General features: G+C 49.3%; 1 protein-coding gene across 1 annotated transcript in view; it reads left to right on the forward strand.

Annotated features, from left to right (window-relative positions):
• The window catches only part of LOC138575495 (phospholipid-transporting ATPase IC-like), a 106,400-nt gene that overhangs the window by 74,086 nt on the left and 6,382 nt on the right, over positions 1-25,932 (forward strand). Inside the window, exon 4 of the mRNA XM_069649488.1 lies at positions 6,135-6,268. Within this exon, the coding sequence (XP_069505589.1) occupies positions 6,135-6,268 (134 nt within the window). The remainder of the gene's footprint in view (positions 1-6,134; positions 6,269-25,932) is intronic.

The following is a 25,932-nucleotide window of genomic DNA, read 5'->3' on the forward strand; positions in this document are numbered from 1 at the left end:
CTCACCCAGTGCATGCATGCCAATGTCAGGTGGCAGTGCTACATTTCTCTGGATGCACATTTTGTGCAGCATGCCACAGGCCATTGTGATCTTTGCCACCTTCTCCGGCCTATAAAGGAGTGCTCCACCAGACCTGCTTAGGCAGCGGAATCGCGCCTTCAACAGGCCGAAGGTCTGCTCAATCACAACACGGGTACGGGTATGGACCCGATTGTATTCCTCTTCATGGCTGTTACGCGGGTTCTGCACGGGTGTAAGTAGCCACAGCTTCAAGGGATATCCTCCATCACCTGCATGGGAGTACAGAGAGGCCTGTGTGAGTCATTCTGAGCTGCCACCTTCAGGATTCACAGTTATGCCGCAGCTATTTGCTGTTGACATGCCCATGTCCCTGTATGTATGCACTGAGATTATTTGGATGCATTGTGTACTGCAATATGGTCTGCTAATCTTGATAGCGTTGTACAGATGATGCAGGGTGTTAACTTGCATGCTGACAGGGATGTACTGTGGATGCAGAACAATGTCTTGCCTCCCATGATTGCAGTGTATGCTACACTGTGCCTAATCACACTGGCCACATTGGCACAGCTGTAATCATGTTCAGTCATGCATCGCTTGACAGACCCATGGTGGCCTGGTTGGGCATCTTACATGTTGTCATTGATGTACGGCATTGGTCCAATGTGTGGCAGTGATGTGTCATGGTCGGGTTGGGAGGTTCAGGTAGGAAATGTTTAGTTCTGAGTGCACTGTCCACTCACTGCCCATTCCCACCCAGGTGGAGTATGCATCCCCCCTCCCATTCCCACCCAGGTGGAGTATGCATCACCCCCCATTCCCACCCAGGTGGAGTATGCATCCCACCACATAACAACCCCGATGCACTGCCATGGGCCAGTCAGGCAACTCACCAAGCAGCCAGGCACGTCGTCCAGCATGTCGCTCCATGTAACAGGGTAGCGTGGAGTTATGCAGCACCATGGAATCATGTGTCGATCCGGGATATCGGGCACAACAATGTGCGATGATCTTGCTGAAGTCACATACCATCTGCACATTGATGGAGTGGTATTGCTTGTGATTGCGGTACACCACCTCTATGGCATGAGGGACTACCAATTCAACATGGGTGCAGTCGAGGGCACCGACGCAATTGGGCATTCCTGCCAGTGCATGGAAGCCTACTTTGGTGTCGGCAATCTCCTGGGCAGTCCGTGGTAGGGATATGTGGGTGCTAGCATGCTTCAGGAGGGCATCCAGCACTTGGGTCAGCATGCGTGAAAAGAGTGGTTGTAATATACCATGCAGCTGGCCCAGTGTGTGCAGGTAGGTGCCTGTGGCCAGGAAGTGGAGCACAGACACCACCTTTAGTAGCGGGGGGATGGCAGCGCAAATTTCTATGATGCTGAGGATGTCATCATGTATCATGTCCACAATGGTGGTGATGGTGGCCCGGCGGTCCAACTGGTACAGAGTGTGGATCTGCTCAGGGGTTAGATTGAAATGACTGAGTCTGATGCGAGGGATTGGTGGCTGCCTACGAGGTACTACTGGCTGCACTGGTGGTATTTGCTGGGCCTTCCTCACCCTCCTTCTCCTCCTGCGTCTCCTCTGTGCATGCCTGTTGTTGCTGCTGTAGTTGTTGTTGTAGTTGCTGTAGTTGTAGCAGTCCAGGCATGTCCTCCAGCCCCATGATTGCAATTTCTAGTGGTATCATTTTGGTGTGGGAAGGGGTTTGGTGTGTGGGTTTACTCCTTTTATGCGGGACAGGCTCCATTGACTTCACCTGTGGTGATTGTGTGCACCTGTGGCAGTTGCCTTGACTGCAGGTTGCTGTTTACGGGTGGTCCGCGATGCCTGTGTGGCCACCATCGTGCAGTCACTAATTACCGCATTCGGGATGCCGGTAATTGCATGCCCGCGTGAGTTGTGATGTCCTCCAATTACCGGCATCCCGGTATTTACTCCACAAAGGGGCGCATGTACGTGCGCGACCCGGTATGAAGTGGAACGGGACGGGCGGTGGCGGTATTGGCGGGTTGTCAGGTCGTAATGGCCCAGACCCGTTAACGATGCCGGTGATACCATTCCGCCTTCCTATTTTCATTACCTCCATTCGCGTAATGAGGAGAGTGGATTGGATCAGTCTGACACTCAAGTGGTCCTTGGCAATGAAGGCAACGCCGCTTCCTCTGGCATTGGCTCTATCACTCCTATAGATAGAGTAGACTGAGGGGATGGCGAGGGAGAGGGATGGTCAGGAAGCCAAGTTGAGCCAAGTTTCTGTGACTGCTAATGTGTTGAGGTTGTTGGCAATCAAGAGATCACGAATGTCTAAGGCGTGTGCGGGTAGAGAGTTTGCGTTGATCAGTGCTAAGTTGAGAAAGGGGATTGTAGGGGAGTCCACGGAGGTGGGCTTGTTGTTACGTTCTGTTGTACTCTAAAGACGGAAGGCTGGGCATGAGGAGGCAGGGCACTTCCCGTGTTTGAACCAGCAACGTCCAAACATTTCTGATTGGCATTGGGAGGCTGGGCAAGAGGAGGCAGTACACATACGTAGTTTGGAGCATCGACAACAGGACATTTCTGATTGGCATTGGGAGGCAGGGCACGAGGAGACAAACATATACATTGTTTGAGGTGGCCGCAACAATACATTTCTGCTTGGCATTAGGAGGAGGCAGTACACATACCTTATTTGAGGTAGCAGTAACAACACAGTTCAGATTGATGTTGGAAGGCTGGGCAAGAAGAGGTAATATGCATGCAAAGCGTGAAATGGCAGTGTCGATACAGTTCTGATTGGCAATGGAAGGCTCGGCATGTAGAGGCAGTGTGCATGTGATTCATGAAACATCAACCATATACTGTTCAGAGTACAGTTCAGCTTGGCTTTGGTGTGCTGGGACGGCAGAGGCTGTGCTAGTGAATTGCTGTGGGGTGCAGCGTTAGACCTACTAGACACGTAAGGCAACATATGGACAGGGAAAGGTACACACAGGCTTAGAAGTGTCTGTAGAGGTTGGGATCACTTTAGGTGCGCGGTACTGTACGCGACTTGAGGCAGGCCTGGGTAGTATCGAATGCCTACACTTAATGAGCAGTGGCCATGCATAGTGGGTAAGTGAAAATGAGGGTGCGCGGGTGGGTCATACCGGGATCTCGATTCTAAGCGCTTATTACGACAAAAGTTAGACAGTGGTTTATCTGCATAGTACGTGCGAGACATCGTACGGGCAGATAGGCAAGAGTTGCGGTGAGCGGGACTGCATGGAGACAGTGTTATCATGCACAGGACAGCAGGGAGGGTGGCTGGGCTGGTTAAGACTAGACGCAAGGAGACAGTACCTGAAGCCGGCACTAGAAAAGGGCTCGGCATGATATCAGAGTTTGCAGGAAGATGAGGAGAATTCGTTAGTTTACATCCTGGAGCTAGAGGTACCTGCAGCCACTCCGGGCACCTTGGTTCCAGGTGAGTCGGCTGAGATTGCGTGACGAAAAGCGAGGTCAGTGGGATCTGTAGTTTTATTGTGCAGCGCCTAACACCTGGTGCACATAACACGCGCCCTTGGCATGCACAGGCTTTGCTGCAGAGGGTCCAGAGTGTGGCTTTTAAGCATGGAGAATTCGAGTTTCGAGTGTCGTGTAGAATGTAGCATGTCGATCGGGCAGCCTGCTCCGTGGACCTGCGCTGCAGAACACTGCGCCATTGACCTGTGCTGGCTTTGCCGCAGAGGGTTCAGAGCATCGCTTTTAAGCGCAACTGAATTGAGTTTCAAGCGTCATGTAGAACGTAGCGTGTTAATTGGGCATAATGGCACTAACATGGCCCATGGCTTTCAGCCTAACCTCCTCCTTCTGGATAGGGATCTCTTGTCTCTCATTGACTTCCTACCCTCTCCTGCCACTCCTCAAACTGCCACCACGTCTGCCTCCCCGCCCCCTCCGATGGATGTACCACATCCCTGTACCCCACCTTGGATAAATATGGCAACAAGCTACACTTAGCTACCCTCAACTGTCGTTCTGCTGTTAAACACTCCTTTGAGATCTATCACCTTCTTGAAGACCTTGACGTCCACGCTCTCACCGAGACATGGTTCAATGTCAGCTCTGTCACTGCTTTTGACACTGTCCTCCCTAAGGGCTACAAGATCCTCTCGAGGCCCAGGGCTAACCGGACTGGAGGTGGAGTGGCCCTTATCTTCCCTGAATGGGTCCCTGCAACTATCAATCCGAGTGGCCCTTATCTTCCCTGAATGGGTCCCTGCAACTATCAATCCGAGTGGCCCTTATCTTGCCTGAATGGGTCCCTGCAACTATCATTTCCACGCAATCTTACCGTTCCTTTGAATACCCTGTCTGTAGACTTGGTGTCTCTCCCCCCGTCTCCTACACTCGCCACTATCTACAGGCCCCCTGGACCTACCCCCCATTTCCTCTCTGAATGGGCTGACCTCTCCTGACATCCTCCACCAAACGTCTCTTGCTGGGTCAATTTAACATTCATCTCGACTCTGTACCTTTCCGCGATCTCTGTGACTCTCTTTCCCTCACTATTCTTCTCTCCAGCCTAACCCGCTCTGCTGGTCACAACTTGGATGCAGTCATCTCTGCAAACAACCCTCTCTCTAAGCCTCTAACTACCCCTCTCTCCTGGTCTGACCACTCTCTCCTCTCGTCCCATCTGGAGCTCCCGGGCCCCCCAGCGATGCCTCTGCCCGCACTACCAGTCTCCTTCTTTGTCATTCAACCGATGAAGCATGTGTCAGTCGCTGCATTTCCCGCCATGTTTATTCCTCCTTCCACCCCTTCTCTCGACTCTCATACCTACTCAGCACTTGCTAACCCCCATCTCTCCATCTCCAGCACTCTGGAAATCGTTGCCACTATCATGAGGATCTGCATGAAGCCTGCCTCCAAGTGCAACTCCTAGTATGGCTCTGATTTGGCTGCTCTGAAATGCAAGTGCAGAGTCGCTGAGCGGAAGTGGCAGACCCCAAGCACATCCTCTGACAAACTGGCATGCCACCTGCCCCAAAGGCGATATCTACTCTCCTTCCGCTCCAAGAAGAGGGCTCATGTCCAAGCCTGCATTTCCGGGGACACTAACACGGCTGAACTTTTCAAAATCTGCAAGGGACTTGCCAATCCTACTGCTGTCTCCTCTTCCCTCTCAGGCCCTCTGCACTGCACTGGCCTCGCAGTTCTCCACCAAAACTCAGGACATCCTGTCCTCACTCTCCTCTACTCCCCCCTTCCGCTTTTGCCTCCCTTGGTCCCCCACTTACACCCCCCATGTTTTCATCCTTCTCTCCCATTGCAATGGATGAGATCTGTAGGGTAGTCCGCTATATGAAAGTCTCCTCCAAACAGGTGTTCGCCTGCTCATCCAGAACTATCAAGGACAACATCTCCTCTCTTGCCCCTGCCGTGGCTGACTTCTGTAACCATTCCTTTGCCATTGACTCTTTCCCATCCCCCCTCAAGCACTCTCTTGTGCACCCTCTCCTGAAAAAGCCGTCTGCTAACCCTTCCTGCCCGGCGATCGCCCTATCTCCACCACCCCATTCCTGGGCAAACTCTTGGAGAAGTTGGGCTTGCCATGGGTATAGGCACCATACAAATGTCCAATAAATAACGTGACATGGCAAGGCAAGAAAAGCATAACAAAACATTAGAAGACATAGTAACGCATGAAAAAGTGTGAAGGTATGCAATGGAACAGCTCTTATAATGTGATAGTGTGCAATCATGACCTTTTACCTTTATCCACAGACACGCAGTTATTTTCTCTGGTAGGTTTTACATGTATCTTCCTTAACAAAAGGAGGCTCTGCGGTTTTGTACGTTCGGACCGAAAAAAAGGTCTGACTGTGCAAAACGACTGAAAAATGCTACCACCAAAGGTTCGAACAACAAAAGTTCTGGAAATTGACTAAATTTACTGGGGGAAATCCCCACACCCACCCAAAACGTGCATGCAGGGGAATTCCAGTATACATGTAGACACTGCATGGGCAGCATGTGTGAATGATACAAATGCGGCCCATGCAAAGCAACCTCCTCTGAGTTCCTCTGCCTCTGATTCCATGACACTGAAATGCTGGTATGTGATCTCTTGCCTCTAGATGCCACCAAGAATGCCTACTCCAAGCTGTACATCTGGCTGGTCATCATTCTGTCCACCGCTGTTTCCGTGCTCCCGTCTTTGGCTGTACGGTGCCTTGAACGAATAGTATCCCACAGCGTCATCAGGAAGGCGGTACGTTGTTCTTCTTGGGCATGCATGTTCATAGCACTGGTGGCCAGTGGCCCTCCCTGACTCCGGATGCCCCTTGCAGACAATGTGCCACCCAGGCTGAAATTCTAGAATCCCCCAAGCCTTACTCCCACACAGCATGCTTTGTACTGCAATTCCTCCCCAACATCATTAAATCAATGCAATGTTAACTAGCACTTAAAACAAGACAACAAAGAAATTAATGTTCATGATCTCATGGTTATGTCACTTGTCTAAATGAATAGAACTGTACGAGATGTTGTTGTCACAAAAGCATATATTACTGCTGCTTAATCTACTTTTCCGACCCTATATTTTTCACAACTCTCCCCATCTCAGTGTTCCTCCAAACCTTCTTCATTATTTATTTCTCACCACTCCACCCATCTCTGTTTACCCCAACCTTCTTCCTTATGTTTCACCGCTCTCCCCATCTCGATTTTACTCCAAACCTTTCTTCATTGTGTGATTCTTACCACTATACTCCTGTTTTACTCCCAACCATCTTCCTTAAATGTTCCTCACCACTCTACCCATATTTGTTTTACTGCCATCCTTCTTCCCTCTGTTTTTTACCAGTCTCAACAGCTCTGATTTACTACAATGCCACCTTCCTACTGTTTCTCACAGCTCTCCCTTCTGTTTTACTCCCAGCCTTCTTCTTCAAGTTTCTCACCACTTCTCCATCTGTTTTAATCCCAAACTTCTTTATTAAGTTTCTCACCACTCTCCCACGTCTGTTTGACTCTGAGCCGTCTTCTTAAATGTTTCTCACCGCTCCCTCATATCTGTTTTACTCCCAATCTTCTTGGTTGCGTTTCTTACCCCTCTCCCCATCTCTGTGTTACTCCCAATCATATTTCTTATAAGCATCTCCCGCTCTCCCCATTCCCGTTTTACATCCACTCGTGCTTCATTATTTATTCTCTGCACTTCCCATCTTGTCTCTTCACAGCTTCCAACCCTGTTGTCCACCTCATTGTGGATATCTTCTTCTCTCCATTTCTGTAAAGCTTTGTCTAATGTTTGCTTTTTCGTGGTCTCCTCCTACTGCTCTTAGTTTCATTCTACTATATTTCCCCTTCATTCTCTCTTAAAAGTTTTTCCAATTCCTTTTCTGTTTCTTTTTTGTTTACTCTTTCCTCACCCTAGTCTCCCTTTTTCCTTCCCAGTCTTGTTCCTTAGTGTTTCCTTTCTATTTTTATCACTGTCTTTGTTTTCCGATTCTCGTGTCTGGCACTTTATATTTTCTTTCAAATATTCTTTATTTCGTCCCCCTGTCAGGTAAGGCAAGCATCCTTAGCTCAGTACGCTCCTGTGACTGACTTCCCGAAGAAAGAAGAGACTTTCTCCTGATATTACGGTAGAGAGAGAGGAAAAATATAACCCCCAACCAAACTTTTAGGCAGAATGATATGATATGGCATTTATAACGTGCCTGTACACAAGTGTTTTAAGACACGACGAGGCAAGGGAGGGGGAACAGAAGGTAGACATAGACAATGATCTTACTAGGTCAGGTGACATTGATATCGTGCAAGTGCAGGAGAAGGTGGAGTGTGGGGGGAGAGGGTGGCCAGTGCAGTACATAGGATAACAGTAAAAATAAATAAGACAAATTAAACAATAAATAAAAAGTGCGGCCAGCTGGTGGCAAGTGCAAGGGTAAGTGCAGACATCAGGTGTAAAGTGCTGGTAGGGGGCTGTAGGGATACAGAATCAGCCCCAGAGTGCAAGGGTTTCCGGCGGGGGGACCGTTCAGGTGTGCAGCTGGCGGGGAAGGGAGCCCAAGATCAGAGGGTAGCCAGGTAACCAGTACTGTGAAGTCGTGGGGTGGACCAGTGGGCCCTCGCGTGGCACAGCAAATAATGTGCAGAGACGAACGTTCCTGCATATGTCCTCTTTTTTAAAATTTTTGTTCGCTCTGCCTGTCCCCGCCTCCCCTGCCCGTCACTTCCCTTCGCTGCACGTCACTTTCCTCCTCCCATGTCCCGCCCCACCGTAACTACGGAGACATCAATGTGACCTCTCCCCCCTTTTTAAACAGTCACCAGGTCCTTCACAATGGGTGAATGTCTGATGGGGTTTGCTAACCCATTTCTTCAATCCAGCGGCGCAGCCTGTTTTAGACTCGCTGAGGCCGAGCGCTCGCAAGTTCTGGGGAATTTCCACTAACCTCAGTCTCAGGGAATCCTCCCGGATCCGACTCCTCCGTCTCTCCCTGGTCCCCTTGATACAGATCATCCGAGGCATAGTCAATGGGCTGACCACATGCCCGCTCAATCGGCGCAATCCGAAGGAGGGAATTCCTTTGAAATGTGAAGAGTTCTGAGTGATGGGTCCTATGGTACCTTGTGCCGTGATCATGGACCCCTTCTTCTGCGTGACCAACAGGGCTCCTCCTGGAAGATCGAGGTGTGTTTGTGGGTCTGAGGCTGCTTTACAGCTAGAACATCGCCCACTTCAATCTTGGGTACTCTCGTCCCTCGCCGTTGATCGTCATATTCCTTCATGCACTCTTTGGCGGCTTTATCTCGTTCTCTTAGGTCCTTGTCAAGGTTCTCGGGCAGACCTTCTGGTCGGGCCTGCGGCATCCTTGTTTGAATGTCTCTTCCGAACATCACCTCCGCAGTGCTGTCGGGAGTGCCCCGATAGTCTCTCATCAGTTGGTTTAGCACTTGCTCATAGGGCTGCCCTGTGAGTTTGGCTATTTGAAGAACCCTCTTCAGGTTGGCCATGAATCGTTCTATCAATCCATTTGCCTGGCACCATAGCAGTGTTTTCTTCCGGTGATGAAATCTGAGGTAATTTGCAAATTGTGTGAATTGATGCCCATTGAATGGGGGACCGTTGTCTGTCTTGAGCACTCTCGCGCTGCAGTAGGCAGAGAATATGCGGTCAAACTCTGGTATTACATGATGAGCCGCTGACGGGGATATGAGTTGTGTTTCTGGATATCTTGAGTACTCGCCCATCACGACAATCCCGTATTTACCTCCTTCAATGGGCCCAAAGAAGTTGGGTGCCACAGCTACCCATATGCCTTGGGGAAGCTCTGACATCCTTAGGAGTTCTGGGTGTCGGTTGGGCGTGATGAGGCTACACATGAGGCACGACTTCAAGGCCTCTTAAACTAGGGAGTCCATGCTGGGGAACCAGACCTTTTGGCGCAGCATGCGCTTGGTCGATACCATCCCTCGGTGGTTCTCATGGGTGAGTTTGATGACTTTGGCCCGTAGGGATAGAGGGATCACTAGCTTACAGTCCTTTAAGAGTAAGTGTTCGTCGGACAAGGCCAGTTCGTCCTTCACTTGTACCAGTCGCTCCACTTCAGTGTGCACCTGCTCCCCTGCAGCGCTCCCTCTTTCTTTGGCTTTCCTCTACATGCCTGATTTGTGGCCTTAACAGATGATTTGGCACGCCAGATCGTTTTTGGTCTGTCGAGCCAATGTCACGATTTCTATTCCCTCGGGGGTTGTCTGGTGAATGAGGTACTGAAGATAGCTGTCCGCTAACAAGGGTTCTGGTGTGCATCCCTCCCGGAGGCTTCTGGACAAGAAGTCTGCTGGATTTTCCCATTTTCCTGGCTGGTGCACGATTTCAAATGCAAAGTCTTGCAGTCGTAGCCCCCATCTGGCTCTTCGAGGTGGCATCTTTGCCTGAGGGTTCCCGTACAGGAATAGCAATGCCTGATAATCTGTGATGATTTTGAAAGGTTTGCCATACAGGAAAAGATGGAAATGTTCGCATTCCCATACTACAGCAAGGCCTTCCTTGTCTGCTTACGAATATGCTTGTTCGGTGGCTGAGAGGCTCCGGCTTGCACAAGCGACAACATGCGTTCTCGAAGGGTCTTTCAGGTCCACCTGCGCCAGTATGGCTCCCAGTCCTATGGTGCCGGCATCTTCTGTCAATTCAGTTTGGCGGCTGGGGTCATAATATGGCATGTCTTCTGCCTTCACTACTCTTTCCTGTATGGTTTCGAATGCCTTTTGGCACTCTTCCGTCCACCAGAAGGTGGCATCCTGTCTGGTTAAGAGTCTCAGTGGCTTGCTTACCGTCGCAAAGTCCTGGATGTAGCGTGTACAGTAGCTGGCGAGCCCTAGAAATGACCTCAGCTCTGATACATTTGCTGGGGGTGCGGTGTCGTTGAGTGCGGCGACCTTGTTGGGATCTGGGGTCATGCCTGATTCCAAGAAGATGTGTCCAAAGAACTTTAACATGCTCTTCCGGAACTCGCACTTGTCCCAATTGAGGGTGAGATTTGCCGCCTCTAGTGCTTTGCACACCTTCATGAGGGCGTCATCGTGCTTTTTGGTGTCTGCGCCGAAGACCAGGATGTCGTTGCATTAATTGAGGCAGTTTGGTATATACTTAATGACGTTGTGCACCTCAGCTTGGAATATATCCGGGGCCGAGGACACGCCGAAACTGAGCCGTTTATAGCGAAAAGGCCAAAATGCATGACGAAGGTGGTGATGTTCCTGCTCTCCGGGCTTAGCATGAGTTGGTGATAGCCTTTCTGAGGTCTACCTTAGAGAATACTTTGGCTCCGTTCAAGAGGTGAATCATGTCTGAGATACGTGGGGCCAGATGTCTTTCTCTCAATATGGCTTGGTTGGGCGCCTCATGTCCACGCACAATCAAATTGCGTCCGATCCTTTATTGGATACCGGCACTATGGGGGAGACCCATGTGGTGGGGCCTGTGGCTGACTCGATAATGTCCTGCTCGAGCAATTTGTGTAGCTCATCCTCTACCTTCTTTTGAATATTGACGGGGATCCCTCTGTAGTGTTGGACTGCGGGGCGTATGGAGTCATCTATATGCAGCTTCATGGGCTGGTTCTTTAGTTTCCCTATGCCTTTGAATAAACGTGGGTAGAGGTCATTGATCGTTTTGACCGGGTCAATGTATTTGTGGACCATGATGTTGTATACAATGTGGATGAGTCCCATATCAGCGGTTGCCTTGAATTTCAGAAAGCACCCACTGTCTGTTTCTGTCGCTACAACGTGAATAGGTATTCTTCTCTCATGTCCTTTATATCAGCAGGTGCCCTCAAATTGTCCTAGATACTTGAGAGGCATCTTGGCACAATAGGCATGTATATCTACCGATGCAGGGCACAGCTTTTGCGGGGTGGGCAGTTCCCTGAAGATCGTCTCGCTGATGACATTAACGGTGGCCCCTGTGTTGATGAGAAATTCTGTGGGCTGCTCATTCAATTTGATGATCAGTGTAGGGCTATGGGCAGTGACAGTCGGGTTTCCTAGGGCATAGACGTATGCCTTCTTCTTTTGATCGCTTCCTGACTAGCTGGGATCATAGTCCAATGGTGATTGTTCCACCAGATAGCATACATGTCATCTTGATCTTGTCTCGGGCCTTGCTCGCATCACATATCTCCTTCGGTCCCTCCTCTCACTTCTTTGCCTGTCATCCCCTGATTCTCTTTCCTTGGAGTCAGGGGGCATTTGGTTTGCCTGCCCTGGCATGGATGAACCGGGGTGGTTCCCCGAGGAGGGGCTGGTTCTTGATTTGGGTCAGGAACACGGCTCCCTGATCCGCTCCCTACCTTTGTCGTGGAACAGTCTACAGACCGCTTTAAAGTGGCCTTCCTCGCCACACGTGGCTCATCGCTGACCAATTGCCGGGCAGGTCCCTTCATGTGGGTATTCAAAGCCACACTTGTAACAGAAGAGTTCCTCAGATCTTCTTTCCTGCTGTAACCTGTGGATGTTCTCACCTGGAGTGGCATTGTTGAAGCTCTCCACCTGGGAGTCTATGGCCCTTTCAGCTCCAGCTAGTGCCATGATTTCATCTAATGTGCGTTGTTTCTGCAGCAGCTTCCTCCTGAACGTCTGAGATTCACACCCAGCTATGATGTGGGACCTGAGCGCCTCCGTGTTGGAGTAGTTGGCGAAATCGCAGTGCTTCATCTTTGTGCGGAGTCGCATGACATAGGCGTCCATGGTTTCACCTTTGATCTGCTTGGTGCTATGGAACAGGTGCCTTTCGTAGTCCACGTTAGTGTGGGGGGTTAAGTATGCGGCCAGCACATCCTTCAGGTTTTGGATTGAGTCGATGGAATCAGGTGGCATCTCGTTGATGATGTCGCATGTGGCCGAGCCCACTGCCAGCTTCAGGATACATATTTGGCGAGCATCCTCTATGGCCCCTGTGGCCCCCATATAGAGATCAAAGTCTCTAATCCATTCGGTCCATCTGGGACCCATATTGCTTGTGTCCATGACCTCGAATGCCACTGGCATCTGTGCTGCCAGCGTGTCTGGCAGCCTGTAAGGTACTTGATCCACCACTTGTGAGCCTTGTCCCGGTTGTCCTTGTCCCTGTGCCTGCTCACCTTGACCATTGTCTTGGCCCGACATGGTTCACTCTGACCGCAGTGATGGGCTTGGTGTGCCCCTTCCTTTGGGTCTCCACCCTCGGGATGGCTGTCTGCCTAGGCGTAAAGACTATTGGTGTCCAAATTGTGTCCCATTGGGGTGTACCTCTGCCCCTCAGAGGGCAGAAGTGGCCGCCTCTAATAGTCACGAGCACCATCCGTTGGGTTTCCCGTGTGCACGGGCGTTTTGGAGATGCTAGGCTCTTCCTCTGCTCACCTCACGTGCACCAGGCTCCTCAGCTGTCCTGCCGTGCCTGTGCTGTGCTCCTAGCACATTTGCAGCCCGGGACACAGCTTCTGCAGCGTCATCACTCACTGCAGCCTGGTTTCTTCCTCTCCCCCACGTGGGGATCACCACGTGCACATGGCGCTCCTGTGCCACGCACCCGAGCAGGCACCCGCTGCTCTGCAGGCTTCTCCTTGTGTCCTCTTTGCGATGCGGAGAGGCCGAACGCCTCTTCGCCAATGTGAAGGCGTGGGGTGGACCAGCGGCTCTCGCGTGGCGCAGCAAATAATGCGCAGAGACGGAGCGTCAACGTGACAAGTGTGGTTTCCGTTTCAGCCTGGCGATCAGCAGGGGAGAGGAGGAGAGAAAGCGGAAGCAAAGAGGAAGGTCTTGAGGTGCTTCCTGAACCGGAGGTGGTTCTCCTCAAGTCTCAGAGAGGCAGGGAGGCTGTTCCAGAGGGAGGTCCCGGCTGAAGAAAGAGATCTACCACCAGCTCGTTGCTTGGAGAAGTGACTGACCCTGAGGGAGTTGGAAGCGGATGAGAGAAGAGCTAGAGAGGAAAGATATTTAGGAAGAGAGAGTTGAAGGTATTAAGGCCCCAGAAGGCCATTAGGACAATGCAGAGGGTTTTGAACTTAATCCTTGCCTTCACTGGGAGCCAGTGCAGAGATTTCAGTCCTGGAGAGATACGATCCCTGGCTTTGAGGCCAAAGACAAGTCTTGCAGTCCTGTTTTGGATGAGTTGCAGAGGGTGGAGAGTAGAGACAGGCAGATTTAGAAAGAGGCTGTTGCAGTAGCCCAGCCTAGTGAGAATCAGAGCTCTGGGGACAGTGAGCTTCTGGGGGAAGGAGAGGAAAAGAGGAAGAATACCTCTGAGGAGGTGCAGCTGGTAGTGTGACTTCTTAGAGACGTCAGAGATGTGAGGAGAGAGGGAGAGTGTGGATTCGAAGATGACCCCAAGGTTTTTAGCCTCACAGGTGGGAGCAGGAGGAGGGCCAAGAGAGGCCGGCCAGAGAGTGACAGGAAAGGAGGAAGCAGGTGTGCCGATGACGAGAATCTTGGTCTTACTGGCACACCACTCCTGGATAGCAGACAGACAGTCAGAGATGAGAGAAGGAGAAGAGCAGATTCAGTGTGAGGATTAAGCTGGGAGATGGCCAGCTTTTCCAGGAGTTTGCCCAGGAAAGGAGTGATGGAGATTGGGCTATAGTTAGCCAGGCAGGATGGGTCAGCAGGGGTTTCTTAAGAAGAGGGTGCACAAGGGAGTGCTTCAAGGGGGAAGTGAAGACTCCAGTGGCAAAGTCTGCAAAGAACTAGCAAACCCTACCGCAGCCTCTTCCACCATTTCACCCACCCAGTCCCATTGCTCGGCCCTGGCCGCACACTTCACTTAAAAAGCACAGGATATCCTATCCTCTCTATCTTCCTCACCACCTCATGCACCAACATCTTTTGTACCACCCTTGGCCACTCCATCCCTCCCCTTCTTCTCTCTTCTCTCGCCCCTGTAACACCTGAGGAGGTGACTAGACACGTCCGGTCTATGAAAGCCTCCTCCAAACAGGTGGACCACTGTCCCTCTAAAACCATCAAGGACAACAACAACATTGACTCTCTCGTCTCAGCCTTGGTCGACCTCTGCAACCTCTCCTTCACCAGTGGAGTGTTCCCTACTGCTCTTAAGCTCTCCCTTGTGCACCCTCTTCTCAAAAAACCTTCTGCTGACCCTTCCATTCTGGCAAATTATCACACGATTGCTATCACTCCTTTCCTGGGCAAACTCCTGGAGAAGTTGGCTACTTCCCAGTTTACCCTCCACACTGAATCTGATGGCTGCTTCCATGACCACCAGTTTGGCTTTACAGCATCCAGAGGCATGGAAACTGCTCTTCTCAACACCTGTGAAGATCTGCTCGCAAATCTTGATTCTAACTCTCCCTCTGTCCTCATTCTACTCGACTGCTCCTCTGCGTTCGATACAGTGAACCACAATTCCCTGATTGCATGTCTCCATGATACCCTGGGCATCACTGATCAGGCCCTGGCATGGCTAGCTTCCTTTCTCTCCAACCACCCATCCCAGGTGGAATTGGGGTCTTTCCTCTCCCCTATCACTCTCTCTACTTGCAGTGTCCACCAGGAATCTATCCTATCCCCCTGGTTTTTCAATGGCTACATGGCCCTCCTGGCCCATATGATAGCCACCTTCACCTGCTTTAAGTGTTATGCGGATGACACACAGCTCTCCTTCAGGCTCCCCTCGACCTCTTCCTCTTTTTCACTCATACCTGACTGTCTATCTACAATTCAGTGATGATGTGCTCAACCTACCTCTGCTTCAATGCCAGTAAGACAGAGATTGTCCCCATCGGGACCCCTGCTCCCACCTTCCATCTTTCTCTCTGGCCGGCCTCCCTTGGCCTTGCGCCTCCACCTACCAACGAGGGAAAAAACCTGAGGGTCATCTTCGACTCCACTCTCTCCTTCTCGTCTTACATCGCAGACATCTCTAAAAAGTCCCACTACCAACTGCACCTTCTAAGAGGTATTCTACCTTTTCTCACCTTCTCCTAGAGGCTCACCATCTCCAGCGCCATGGTCCTATCTAAGCTGGACTACTGCAACAGCCTCTTTCTCAACCTGCCCTCTTATACCCTTTGTCCTCTTCAACTGATCCAGAACAGAATCCAGGGACCGTATCTCTCCGGCGCTGAAATCCCTTCACTAGCTCCCCGTGGCTGCAAGGATTAATTCAAGACCCTTTGCATTGTCCACAACGCTTTCTGGGGACTGGGCCCACTCTGTATGCAACGCTCTCTTCCTACTCGCCTTCCCGAGCCCTCCGCTCATCTTCCTCTAACTCTCTGCAGGTGAGCCGCTACTCCAAGCAGAGACTTGGGAGGAGATCTTTATCCTCTACATGTGCATCCCTCTGGAACAGCCTCCCTGCCTCTCTCCATCTTCAGCTGGATCTCCTTAGATTCCAGAAACTCCTCAAGACTTTCCTCTTTGCCTTCTCCTTCTATCTCCCTCTCCCCTGCCAACCACCTCTTTCTGCTCTCTCGCTCTCCCTCTTCTAATTCTGCTCAGTTTCGCTGACTGGCTGCCTGGTGTACCTCAGAGCCTCACAGGTCCCAAGCTTTCCTCGCCAGTCTCTTGCACTTGCCCCCAGGCCTTGCACTTGCCACAGCATTACTGCACTTTGGTTACGACCCATGAGTGCTATCTCTCTGCACTTAACCCATGTTCTGACGGCACTGGGCGCACTTGTCCCTATTCCCCTTTATGCACTTCCTTTCCTGTTCACCTGTGAAATCTGAATGTACCATGCCTAGTTAGATCGTTTGTCATATTTTCCCTATGTCTACTCCTCCCTTGCATGGTTGCACTTTGAAACACTTGTGTATAAGCACATAGTAAATAAAGAATCAATCAATACTCCTCACAACCCCGCACATGGATAGGAGCTGGAAGTGCTGGTAGGTGGAACGAAGAGACACAAGATCAAAGCAGTGACGTATGCTACTGTAAGCTACTGTGTCTTGCCTTTAGATGTATTTGTGGCCTGACTCCAAAATATCTAACATCAAAAATTTAGACTTACAACCCTAAGCGTTCCCTGTGGTCTATGTATCAAGGTTTACTGGTAATCCCCCCCTTCCAAAACCACTGGCAGGTAAGATAGACATTGTTCAGTGGCCGATCCCCGGTCCTGAAATTCACTCCCACACCATCTGCGACAGATTGAATCCCTGGCTGTCTTTAGGAAACAATTGAAAACAAACCTATTTGTGTAACTCTAAATAGCTGATGCATTGTAATTTCTACCTCTCGACAGACAAGATCCGTGCCTAGATGCAGCTTGCTGCTGGGCTCCTCAGGGATATGTGCAATATAAATTCCAAATCTATTAATCATGTAACACTGGTTGTATTTGCCACTTAAGTGGCAAGAGAAAACAATACCCACTGGATTGATAACCATATCCACCACATAGGGACCAACTAAGTGAGGCATGAGTTTATGTGTACTTGGGAGATGCAAGGGCTTGGTTAACAACCAAACCTTGTCACTCGTTTGGTATACCGGAGCAGGTATGCAATGAGCATCTGCCTGCTTTGTAATACTTTGTTGACCCTCTAAAAGGTGCCGGCGTACTGATGAATGGATATGTCGTATATGCTGCACGCTGTCAGTGGCAGTGGGCGTCATGGTACTAGACAGACCATCCTCGGCTATAGTCCTGGGTGTTGCCCAAAAAGGGCAAAGAAAGGGGAAACGCCTGTAGTGAAATGCATAGAATTTGTATAGGCAAATTCGACAAAAGCTAACAGCGAGACCCAAGATTCGTGGAATCGGAGGCACCTTAAGTTCTGCTCGAGCATTTGGTTCACCCTCTCTGTGGAATCATCCATTTGAGGATGGTAAGCGAAGGAAAACCAGGCATCTACACATAACAGGTTAATGAAGGCCCTCGAAAAACAGGATGTGTATTGTGCACCTCGGTCAGAGAGGCAAAGACAAAACACATTCTTAAAAAAACAAATCAGCCAGAATACGAGAGGAACGTAACCGTCGACCGTGAACAAAACTAGCCATATTCAAGAAGGTATCTAGTACAACCCGAATGTGTTCATACCTTGGATTTCAGGTAATTCCACTATGAAAGCCATTTAAATCATGAACCACATCTTCTGCAGTAGTGGCATGTTAGCTAACAGCCCCACACGTTTACCCTGGTGATTCTTCCCCTGAATGCATACTTAACAAGAAGACCTATTCCTTCACGAGTTAGCCATTACAGGCTACCTTACCATCATGGCAAGAGCTCTTAAGTCTTTTTTGCACCTCAGTGTCCACTGAACTTAGTATCATGGCAGCAGTGTAAGGCTAATGTATGACCAAAACTCATTGGAATATACAGCCTGGCTTTGGCATAAGGAAGACCATCCACCAAGACAACTGTAAGTGTTTCAGCATGTCAGGATGTGTAGTCACCCAGGAACGTACCTCTTGACATAAGGAAGGGGTCGGGGTGCATGCACATAGGAAGAGGTTTGATAGCAGTATGGTCTCAGGAACAGATTAAGAAATGGGCGAGTTGTAAGACCGGGACGAGGGGTCTGCTTTGCTGTTTCAAGATGCAGGATGGTAGGTAATCGTGAAGTCAAACATGGAAAAGAACAGGTGCCAATGAGATTGTTGAACCAAAACACAGTGGAAGGATTATAATGCCTGTAGGTTACAATGGTCAGTAAAGACCGTCATCATATGCTGGGCACCCAACAGGTAATGGCACCACTCCTTCAAGGCTGCCTTGATAGTGACAGTAGTAGTAGTAATTTATATGCGCCTTTTCCCATAACTATGGTCTCAACGTGCTGGTGTTGCGAACACCCTTGGGGACCGCAGTCCAGAGTACGGGAACATTCTCAGAAAAGGCTTAGAATGTGTGTGTGCATTTATCCAAGACAAGGAATTAGGTGGGCAAGCCTGGCTCCAATAAGCAGCCCGAGAGATCAGGCATGTGGTTGGGTGATGAGGGAGGTCAGGAGACTTTGTGAGTCGAAGAGACTCTTTATGTGTTCAATTGGACCAAATGTTGTTGTAGCTCGTCACTGCATTCTGATGCATGTTTGTGGGTAGCCGTGACTGCGGTAGATGTCCATCGAAGTTGTGCGTTTATACGTACCTTGAGGTTTGGATGGAGCTTTGTTACTGGTGCCACTGTTTAACCAGTTTGTCCATGTGAGAGAGTCCTCTATGCACACTGGTCGGGTTACCATATTAAGCCTTCTAAGCTATCATAATGCATCTTCTAAGCATGAAATCCCAGTTGCCCTACTGTCTTCTAGGTGCGATATTGAGGCTATGCACTAATCTATCATTGCAATTCATTGGCAATCCACGTTCATATAAGCGCAGTAGACGGGTGATAGGTTACTAGAAAAGAAGAACACAGGTTGCATATGAGTGAAAGATGGGCATTTGTGAGAGAAAACTGCTTCGATTGATATGGCAGAAGTATCAGCTTTGACCACGAAAGGCAAATGCGGAATGGGATGTTGCAGTACAGTGCTGTTGTGAGGGCCTGTTTGAGGGCATCAAAGGAAGCTTGAGCTTGTTCGTTCCAAAAAAACAGTACTGTAGATCGGGTTAAATCGGTAATGACAACAGAAGAAAAGGAGCAAATGAAGTTAGAAATGTGCAAAGCCTAAAAAAGACTGTAACTGACCGAAGTTGGTTGAGGCCATTCAGTAACTGCTTTTACCTTGGCGCTACTCATGAGCACGCCGTGGGAGTTCAATGTAAACCCTAGGAAAACTTCATTCGGGAAGCGTGGAAAAAGTGTTTTCCTGAAGGCGTTACAACACCAATCATACATGATGTAAGTGTGATTATAGAGCCTGTGAATATAGAAGGATATCACCCAGATATGCCACGACATATTGATCCAGGATATCACTAAACAAATCATTGATGAAGTGTTAAAAATTGGCAGTGGCGTTACAGATCCCAAAAGGCATCACAAGGTAGTCGAACAACCCAAAGCGAGTATGAAAAGTGGTCTTACAGTCATCCCCCTTGCAGACCCGTAGCAGGTTATAAACCCCACAGAGTTCCATCTTGGTAAATATCACAGCATCCCAGAGTTGGTCAAAAAAGACCGATATAATAGGGAGTGGCTACTGTTTGTTTGTTTGTTTGTTTGTTTATTTATTTATAATGCGCTCCAGACCCATAGGTTACCGGGCGCAGCAGCAAGTATATGCAAGACTTACAATGTTGCATGAATAAGTTTACAATATTACAATATTACATGAATGTACAATTACAATAATTACATGAATGTACAATTACTATATTACAATAAGTTTACAATATTACAATATTACATGAATGTACAATTACATATTTACAGTCTATTTAGAGAGATTACCAGGAGAAACTGTATAATGTACAGGAGTGTGCATACGGTGTTAGCAGTTATAAACATAAGGGGTAGCTAATAGCAACTATGTACATTGGGTAGGGCTGCGCGTGCGAGGGGTCATAGCAGATGTCTAAGCATTGGTAGCGTTAATGTGTTTAATGAAGTTCCTTCTGAAGTGTGGGAAAGGTTGGTCTACTCTTAGGTTGGGTGGCTGAGCGTTCCACAAGTTGGCAGCTCTCACAGGGAAGCTGGCGCCACCGATTTTGGCAAGTCTGAATCTGGGTACTACCAGGCAGTTAGAGTTGGCAAGTCTCAAAGGCCTATTGGATGTTTTTCTTTTTATTTTGTCTGTCAGATAATTAGGAGCAGCATTCTTAAGAGCCTTATGGGTCAAGGAGATCATTTTTAGGTGGATTTTATTATCAGTGGAGAGCCATTTGTGTTGCTGCCTAATAGAGGAGATATGCTCCCTCTTCTTTATGCCTAGTGCAGCTCTGAGAGGATTGGTTTGTACAGTTTGGAGTCTTTGGGTGGTGGCTTTTTTTGGCACCACTATAGAGGGCATTACAATAGTCGAGTCGGGAGAGAATTACGGCTCTTGCCAAGATCAGACAACTAGTATTGGATAGGAAGGGCTTGCCTGCTCTTATCAATTATTATGGTGAGTTGGTTTATGGCACGGTAGTCGATGAATGGCCGTAGGTTGCCTTCACTTTTAGGCGCAAAAAATAAAGGAGAGGCTACCGGAGAACGAGACGTCCTGATGAATACATTTTTCTGGGCACTAGCGAGATAATCCTGCAAGTCCTGGTCCTTCTTCCAGGTTAAGGAGTAAATCCTGCCACAAGGAATAGCAGCCCCTTCCTACAGATCAATAGAGCAATCATATGCTCGATGTGGGGGCAATTTCTCTGAGGCTCCTTTACTAAATATAGTATCATAATCCTGATATTTCATCAGAATAGTTTGCTGCACCACACCGATATCATGAAAACCTAACATTAGAACCTGGCGCAATGTCTTAGGGCTTTCATGGTGTTGAAAACACTGGGTAAAACACAAATCAGAGTTGAAGACGACCTTCTCTCGTACTCAATCAACGGTAGGGTTGTGAGTCCTTACCCAGGGTATGCCTACAATCAATTGGAAATAGGGAGCCGTAATCAAATTAAAGCTTATCCATTCACGATAATCCTGTTGGGTTGTCATTCATTAATGGAACGGTCTGTTCCACCACCGGACCTAACACCAGATTGGAACCATAAACTCTTCTTACTGGTTCAGGCAATGACTTTTTGGACACAGGGAATGCCCATATCGTTGGCCCAGTCAGAATCTATGTAATTACTCTGGACCCTGAGTCAATCATGACTCTTACCTCCTGATTGGCCACATTAGGAGAAAAAAGGCTCACATTCAGATACACATAAACAGCCATTGGGGCCTCTTTAGGACTTAGTTCAGACTGACCCTCCACACAGGTCCTCACTGGAGATGGGTCTTGGCAGTTTCCGACTTCTTAGCCAGATGCCGGGGACATGAACAGATATAGTGTCCGACCTGGATACAGTATAAACAAAGGTTGGATACTCAGCGTTGTATCGTGTTCCTCTAAAGTCAAAGGCCCCCGTATGCATAGGCTGAGGGGAACTACTAGGGTCAGTTGTATGGCCCTCATGGACAGTTTGTGGAGCGAATGTTCAATTATGCGCCCCTCTCCATTCGGTTCATCTTACGTCTATCTGCAAGACCATGTCCAATAAAGGGGATAGTCGCTTGTCAAGACCGGAACAGTGGTCATGGCATCTTTAAGTTCCTCAGAGAGCCCCTTTTAAAAGACTGCTACTTTTGTCTGCTCATGCCAGTTGGTTTAGGCAGATAACAGATTAAATCAAGCTGCGTAGTGAAGTAATCCTTGCTTGTTCTGTGTGAGTGCCAATAACTCTAAATTGCGGGCCTGAGCCTTGTATTGGACATCAAACATACGTCCCATGGCCTCCCATGGGGCATCTACATTGTACAAAATAGGATCATTAACTTCCATCAGGGTATTAGTCCAAACAGCTGTTACCCTTCCAAGATGAGACAAGACAAAGGCCGGCTTTGTGACGGCATCAGGAAATGCTGCAGGCCTATAGAGGAAGTGCGATTTGCACATGGTTTACAAAGGAACAATATTTCTGTGGTTCACCTTGGAAATGGTCAGGAGGTGCTAACGGAAATAGTGTAAGGATGATAAAAGGTATGGTGGCTTGCTGAAGATGCTGCTGCAGATATACCGGATGGGCCCCCAAATTCCTCATCAGGTGATAGAGGTCCTGAAACCCATCACTGCTTTGGGGTTGGGGTGGGTGCACTTTGCTGCACTGCTGTCCACCATCACTAGTGGCTGTCTCTTTTATCCGTGCCACCGGGATGCTCCCTCCACTATACCATAGGGCATCCTACTTCAGGGCTTTGCGTGACCTAGGCTTCTGCCTTTCGGCCATTGTCCCTGGTCCGGCGTCAACATGTTGAAACATTGTTCACTGGGTGCCACCCTGCCTTGCTGGGAGCCTCCTGTCATGGCCCCCAGGCATCCCGGCTGTAACTTCCCACAGTCAGCCACCTAATAAGCCTGACCTCCCTCCAGCTGCCGCCTGAAGTACTCCACTCCACATTCCGTCTAGCGTTTTTCTCTTTTTCAACTGTTGTTTTTTTTGTCTTGTCCTGTCACCGTTGTCCTGGATGAGTCCACCCAGCTAGGCCACTGTGATGTTGATACTTTAAGTTCAGACCTCCCATGTCACGTGGAGAGGGAGTGGGAGCAATGGGAAGGGGAGGGGCGGGGAAGGCAGTTCTAGTGTGCAGCTAAAGAATAAAGACATGCTTTATTCCACTCCTGGTGTCTGCCTCTTTATTCCGTGATACGCACTGGAGGGGCCGTGGAGGCTGTCAGGCAGGGGGAAGCCTGGACAGCACATTTGGTGATCAAGGGGCAAAGGACCTGCAGTGCCGGCATCCCTCCACACAATGGCGCAAGTTGACGAGGGGAAAGCATGGATGGTGTCGGGGTCCAGTAACGTTTGGCTTGCCCCAGAAACATGGCGCGCAAGGAGCCCGAGGCTGCTGGGCCTCATGGAGCTGCCTCTGCTTGTGGTAGGCGAGGGAAAGAAGGCGAGTTCCTGTGCAGGGAACCCCGTTGTGACAAGGGCGTGCGAGCGCAGGCTCCACCCACCGGGGATATTTCACTTTTACAAGTGGAACTCCACGTGGCTCTGAAGAGCAAGTGGCGGCAGCCGTGTACAGAAGCAGAAGGCAACCTTGTTTCAGCCCACCCAGAACTCCAGACACACGTGCACAATAAAGCTGGCAAGCACGTGGCCCATGAAGAGCACAAAGGCCCCATAGCACATAAGGGAGCAAGCACTGGCTCCAACGCCACGCTACCTGCACTCCCGCCACCAGTGCCAACATGGAGCACAAAGAAGGTCACTCAACAACACAACATTAAACAGTGGGAAAGAACATTCAAGACCTTCAGAAAATCAGTCTAACACTGCAGCAAAATGTCATGGGACGAGACACTCATCTTTCCCCTCAACCCGGTCCCAGCTTTACCTTCTAGAATTCAGGACAGTCTCATCAGTCAACTGCCCAAGCATGTTGACCTAACAGAATGCAGCAGTCTGGGGCCTCGCTAGAAAAGATGGGTTAGAGACTTTGAAGTGTACATTAAGGCCATCGGACCCCTTGAAGAGGAAAAGAAACACAGCCTCCTCACTCTGCCCATAGGCCCAAAGGTCAGAGACATTGTGGAGGAGCTCCCTGCGGGCTCAACTGATACATATGCAAACCTCAAATCCCCGCTAACAGACTACTTCACCACACACACGAATGTGGATTACGAGAGGCACATATTTCACATGAGGAAACAGACCAAATTGGAATCCATGGACACTTTTGTAATGCGACTACGGTTAAAAATGAAGCATTGCAATTTTAACAACTACTTGAATGAGGAAGCACTATGCTCGCAAATCATTGCAGGATGCAAGTGCAACCACTTTAGAAAGAGACTCCTACAAAACCTGTGCACATTGGAAGAGATCCTACGCCTCGCACGCTCTGATGCCGCCCTAGCATCTCAAGTGGAGGGACTAGGTGAGATCAAAATATCACATGGCAAAGGTGAAAGCATCAACAAGCTGGACCTGACATCCAAAGGAAAAGGTGAACCCTTTTGTTACAGATGCAGCTACAAATTCCCGCACAAGGGTCCATGTCCCGCAATCGGCCAACAGTGCTCAGCCTGTGGTGGAGACAATCATTTTAAAGCGGTATTCTGCATGTACAGGAGTCAAATGAGAGGGGAAGGAACGGGAGGGAGGCCACACCAAGGCAGAGAAAGACAGGCACAAAGTCCCCTCAGGACGTCGGACCACCGACATGAGCCACCTCAGCAAAGAAACACAAATGAAAGAACGGACAAAAGACCACAGAAGAGAGCGTCCGGAGACTGGAGAGACAGCAAATCAATATCATCGAGATTGAGGAGAAGACCCAGGAGGTATATATGCTACCTGGTTGAACATTCACAGACAGAAAGCTGATCGGTTGAGTCATCGAAGGAGGACTCCAGGAGCAGAGAGAAACACCGGGAAGAGCCAAAGACACAGGGCTATCTGTATGTTTTAGGTAAACAGACGGCGAAAGAACACAGCCCTATCCTCCTGATGCAATTGAACAAAATGGCGGCCAAATTCCTACTGGACACGGGAGCGGCGGTGAATGTCATAAGCGAGGAAGTGTAACACAATTTACCGCAAGCTCCTCGTCTTAAGCCGGCTGCCGTCAATATCTACCCATACGGATCTAAAACACCACTGCTGTGCAAAGGGTATTTGATGGCGTCATGCTCCTACAAAGGACAGACAATAAAGATCCCAATACAGGTCCTAAAGGCGGCCTCCGAAAACGGGTACATCCTGAGCTACAAAGCTGCCATTGACATGGGCCTCCTCCACATATTATATAGACTCATGGCTCACAAATACTTCGATCCAGCTGCGAAGATCAAGCAGTTATTCCTGCACTCTTCAAGGGTCTGAAAGGGAGACAAATCGAACTCCACATCAACCCCCAGGTGCCTCCAGTAGCGCAACACTACCGAGGAATACCCATAAACATACAGAAGCAGGTAGAGGAAGAACTTCACAAGCTCATCGAAGCAGAAATCATTGAGCCTGCAGTAGGGCCCACCCCGTGGGTGTCCCCAATCGACCGAGTGCCAAAAAGGGAATCCACCGATATTTGCATATGCATAGACATGCGTCGTCCAAATGAGGCCATATTACGAGAACGCCACCAAGCACCCTGCATCACTAATATGGTACATTTGTTAAACAACGCCACTGTGTTCTGAAAACTAGACCTCAACAAGGGGTACCACCAGAACTGAGTAAAAACTCCACATATATTACCACGTTTGTCAAACATCTAGGATTATTTAGATACAAGCGCCTCAGCTTCGGGGTCTCTTCAGCAGCGGAAATATTTCAATCCGAAATACACAACGTCATCAAGCACATACCAAATTGCTTAAATTACAGCGATGACATTTTAGTTTTCGGACAAGACCAGGAGCAGCACAACAACACACTCACTTCAGTCTGCATGGCCCTAGAAGAAGCTCGACTCAACCTGAACAAAGAGAAATGCGAGTTTAGAAAGCAAACACTCTGCTTCTTCGGGCACCTATTTTCATCAGAGGGCATGACCCCAGATCCAGAGAAGGTCACAGCACTTACAGACGCCGACCCGCCTCAAAACATTTCCAATCTGCGCTCATTCTTCGGGCTCCCCAGCTACTGTACCCGCTACATTAAGGGCTTTGTGTGTGTCAGTGAGCCACTCAGGGAGTTAACAAGACAAAACACAGATTTCGAATGGACCAAAAGTGTCAGCAAGCATTCCAGAAGATTAAACAAAGAATATCGGAGGCTATAAACATGGCCTATTTTTACTTCAAAAGAGAAACAGAGCGCATAGTAAATGACAGCCCGATAGGTCTGGGTGCCATCCTGACACAAACTGAT

Source organism: Ambystoma mexicanum, chromosome 1p, assembly GCF_040938575.1.
Source record: "Ambystoma mexicanum isolate Mex_15411 chromosome 1p, UKY_AmexF1_1, whole genome shotgun sequence".
Lineage (NCBI taxonomy): Eukaryota > Metazoa > Chordata > Amphibia > Caudata > Ambystomatidae > Ambystoma > Ambystoma mexicanum.